Below are 4,354 nucleotides of genomic sequence, written 5' to 3'. Positions count from 1 at the left end.
CAAAACAAACAAACAATGGAGTCTTTAATACCCTCAATAGTTAAGAAAAGTTATAATTCCATATACACGAGACAGGTGAAAGGTCAGAAAGAAAGATACGGTTCAGTGTGGATTTGAGAAAGGAATATAAAAGACAGAGGTTCAACATAAAGAAAGAAAGAGGAGAGAAGACTAGAAGATGTGTGAGAGAGAATGAATAAATTGAGAGAGGAGACGGGAAAAGTAATATGCTGCCAGTAAAAAACAAAAATCTATTTTTAAATCTATGTTATCGATTATCAATAATAAACAGTAATTTGTTATGTTAATATGGGTATGGGTCAATTCCTGATAGAAATAAGTACAACCTAAACAGAGTTGATGGGTATAACAGGGGAAAGCGAAGTGCGAGTATAATATGATGGTAACGGGAGAGATCCACAAATACCTTTGCAGAGCAGCTCCAAGCGCCTTAAAAAAATTGTGGATCCTGTCTCTCACTCGACTTTCCAAGACATCTCAGGATAATTTAAATACAGTGTTGAAAAAATATTGCATCACCCAATTTTTTATACGTTTCTTGGGAATCATCGTCCGTTTTGAGGCCTTAATGCATGTAGGTACAAATGTGTTTCATGAATGATGCAGTACTGTCTAGCTATTACATCAGCAGGTTTATAGGTTGTCTGGGAGCAGCATCGGCCATTTTTTTGGCTATAAATAGAGGTACTTATCAAGAGTCAGTTTAAAAGTATATCTGCTACAACGTGTCTGTGTGATGCTACCATGGCGAAGGGTTGTACGTTAACTATATGGAAAAAAGCAGTCATTATTTCTTTGAGTAAATAGAGACTTTCAGCAAGGCAGATTGCTAGAAGAATTAAATTGGGTACAAAGATATGGAAACACTGATTACATGAAGTGGCGGAAGGGAAAGATAGGAAGAAAGCTTTCACAGCAGCTAGCGATCGTGTTCTGAAATGCATGAGCCTGCAGAGTGTTGTCAAAAGATCTCAGCAGAGCATGACACTGTCTGGTCTCAGCTGGCCCAAAGAGCATGCTGACTGGACTGAAGTACTGTGGAGCAAAATGACCTTCTCAGACGAATCACAATTATTCTGAACGGGCCTGATGGTAAGCACTTTGTAAGATGTTGATGTGGTGAAGAGTTTCATTTAGTGTGTTTGAATGCAACTGTGAAGCAGCTAATATAGGGATTCATCTCTGGTCAGGATGTCTGTACTTTGTGAAAGGCACTGTCAATGCCGACAGGTCCATCGAGGTTCTCTAGTCCGAGTTAATAACAAGTGGTGATCACTTCGGTGGAACTGACTAGCATTCCATGCTACAGGGGTAAAAAGGTTGGTAATATTCATGCATTTAATGAAGTAGACGTGACATAAAGAGGAAATTCCACTCTACGTGTGCTGAAAATACATCTTAGGTTTTATTTCCTTGCTTCAGGGTAAGGACTATCTTTCAAAGAGTGAGGATAAAGATACTATGTTGGTCAGGCAACAGCCGAGGTCTCAAACCTATCGAAAACTGCTGGAAGGTAATGGGTAACAAAGTGAAGAGAAGAAATAGAAAAGAAGCTTGTAATTGCAGGAAACTTTAATCTGCATGTGGCATCATTAACTCACTTCTGCCTACATTCAGTCCCTCGTGCACTAGTTATCAAGACCAGAAAGGGCACAACTGAATATGAAAACAAGAAACAGACTCTCTGACCCCCTTTTATCAATTACAATAGTATGTTATCTTTAAATCTATGATTTTACTCAGAAAACATTTTCCTATTTACCAAGTATTCATTTATCATCTGATTTAACACATATCACGGTTGGTTTGTTAATAAAGCTACATATATGTGTTTGAATGGCTGAATTATGAGTCAGCTTTCATCAAACAATGTTCAAAACTGTTTAACACTAGCTCTGACACTTCCGCAATTCACAGTTTCGCAAAAAAATTACAGGAACCAAGAAAAGTGTGAAAGAATTGGGTGATGCAATATTTTTTTGCACCACTCTGGACTACACAAGGGGCTGCTAGTCAAAGCAGATGAATTGTGAATGTTATTTATCTCAAATCCTGCTAGACATAGCACTTGATGCAATGCGTTGCCATGGTACAAAAGGTATGACCCTTAGACACAAAATATCCCCAGTGGAGGTTGTACAGCGTTGCCATAATGCCACAATACAACATTATTTCCAATTGACCAAAAGCAAAATCTAATTTACCATAGTTTTTCAGCTAAGCCTTATGTTATGTTTATGTATTAAACCTAATGCTTAAATTAGACTACAAATAGACCTACCATTACTAACGTTAGAGTCAGATAATATTTAGTTACATATTTATAAGTGTGAACGCATAGTATTTAAATTACGCAGTTAAAGAAATATTAACAATGGAAACTTTATTAAATAAAGACACTTACGTTTTTATCAATTCATATCATCTTCCATTCGTTTTAGTTAAATAACGAAATCCATCCATGTCTCTTCACTAAAACTGACTTGTTATTATTACATTCAGAATTACAGTGTACAATTCCTTCTTCCTATAGTTTTCGTTAGTTAAGTTATAGCAATTTTTACAGAGTTTTCTTAACACTCGTCATTTTTGACGGGCTATACACTAATATATATATATATTGCTTACCCGGTTTTAGCAAAGTTGGCCCAATACCTCATAATTCTTTTGGCTAAGACTTTTTCTTGCTCATTGTAATTCTTTGTTGGGTTTAAGGGTTCTCCGAATACAAAAGAAATTTCGTCCCCGTGCATAACGCCCATCCATTCTGGCCAGTGGCTGACGGAAGATCGGTGAGTAAAATAGTACATGTATACTTCATTTCCAGTTTCGGCGTATCGATAGGCAAATTCATTTACACTGCAAGTAAAATGGTAATCACCAACTATCTTATCAATTCCATCTCTATTCTTGATAGGATCGTCTGGATCCAGCCAATCCGTGTATTGGAAGATTATGGCTTCTTGGCCAACATCGCCAATATACGGATTTAGTTCTTTAACTGAATTTATGAAGTCTGCTCGCGTCAAATACACATTTTCCTGCTTTTTGAAAAGCTCCGTTAAGTAGTAGACGATCCAAAAAGTTCCCTCTTCCGTGTTGCTTCCCATAAGAATGTTAGTTTTCTTAAAGTTCTTTGTTTCGAGAGATTTGGAAGGGTGTTCATCAATGAAAGTACCATCTACAACCGGTACAAAAGGAAAATCTACGATGCCAAAACTTCCAGATTCATTTTCAATTAAAATCATTGGGTCAGTCTTTTGAAGACATTTTATAACTGCTTCTAAATAACTTGGATCATGAGGACATTTTACTGCTTCGGCAAGCTGCAAACCACGTGTGATCAATTCTTTATGATCAAGAATACCCCAGGGAGATGTTGCGGATCCACTTTGCATGATTGCTTGACTGAATAGATGTCTGCTAAGAGGTGACATGAGATGAAGACCAATGCTAACGGCGCCTGCACTCTCACCAAATAAAGTTATGTTGTGAGGATTACCACCAAACAAGCCAATGTTGTCTCGCACCCATTCTAAGGCCATTAATTGGTCATACAAACCTGCGTTACCTGGAGAGTCAGGATGGCTGAAGTACAAAAACCCAAGTGATGCTACTCGATAATTCATCGAAACAATTATAACATTTTCCTCGGAAGCGAAAATTTTAGCATCATACACATCCAATGTTGTAGTTCCACTATAGAAACCGCCACCGAAAATCCACACCAAAACTGCAGCATTTTTCGGTCGGGGCCGAGGAATCCAAATGTTCAGTTTCAAGCAATCCTCACTTAATAAAGTATTAGGATTCCACATTGTGGAACCAGAAAAGTTTCCGAAGAATGTATCACTGATTTGAAAACAGGAGTTGGGCTTTTCTGTAGCGTTAAAGATTCCACTCCAAGGATCTATAGGTTTTGGGTGACGAAACCTATATTCTCCTATAGGAGGCTTAGCGTAGGGAATTCCCCAGTAAACGTCTACTAATTTTCCAGTAGCTGATCGAGATGTTACTCCCCGCACCAAGCCTTTGGTAGTCCGAACGACGAGAGGATTGTTTGTGTAATCAGGCAGAGGAAAGCTATTTCCTAAACAGAGGGCGCTACAAGTGGCTAATACAAGCGTCAATCCCCGATTCATTCTTTAAAATCCTCTAGAGAAGCCGTTTAAATGTTACGGTGTCTCGTTCTGGACGCAACGGATGATTTTTAACTCCTGAAATAGTAGAAAATACACATAGTTATTTTAAGATGCTCAAATACGTGTATATCTTTGTTAAACAGCACCGATAAATATATGTTAAAAACAACTGTATATGTATATTAGTTTAT

General features: G+C 37.8%; 1 protein-coding gene across 1 annotated transcript in view; it reads right to left on the bottom strand.

The window, feature by feature from the left end:
• LOC106473084 (acetylcholinesterase-like) overlaps positions 1 to 4,133 on the bottom strand; it is a 42,010-nt gene extending 37,877 nt beyond the window's left edge. Inside the window, exon 1 of the mRNA XM_022401581.1 lies at positions 2,650 to 4,133. Coding sequence (XP_022257289.1) covers positions 2,650 to 3,839 — 1,190 coding nt within the window. The 5' untranslated portion in view covers positions 3,840 to 4,133. The remainder of the gene's footprint in view (positions 1 to 2,649) is intronic.
• Between the last annotated feature and the right edge of the window lie 221 nt (positions 4,134 to 4,354).

Source organism: Limulus polyphemus, unplaced genomic scaffold, assembly GCF_000517525.1.
Source record: "Limulus polyphemus unplaced genomic scaffold, Limulus_polyphemus-2.1.2 Scaffold5868, whole genome shotgun sequence".
NCBI classification, from domain to species: domain Eukaryota; kingdom Metazoa; phylum Arthropoda; class Merostomata; order Xiphosura; family Limulidae; genus Limulus; species Limulus polyphemus.
The sequence above is the reverse complement of the archived record's forward strand: the minus strand, read 5'-3'. Positions and strand labels throughout refer to the sequence as shown.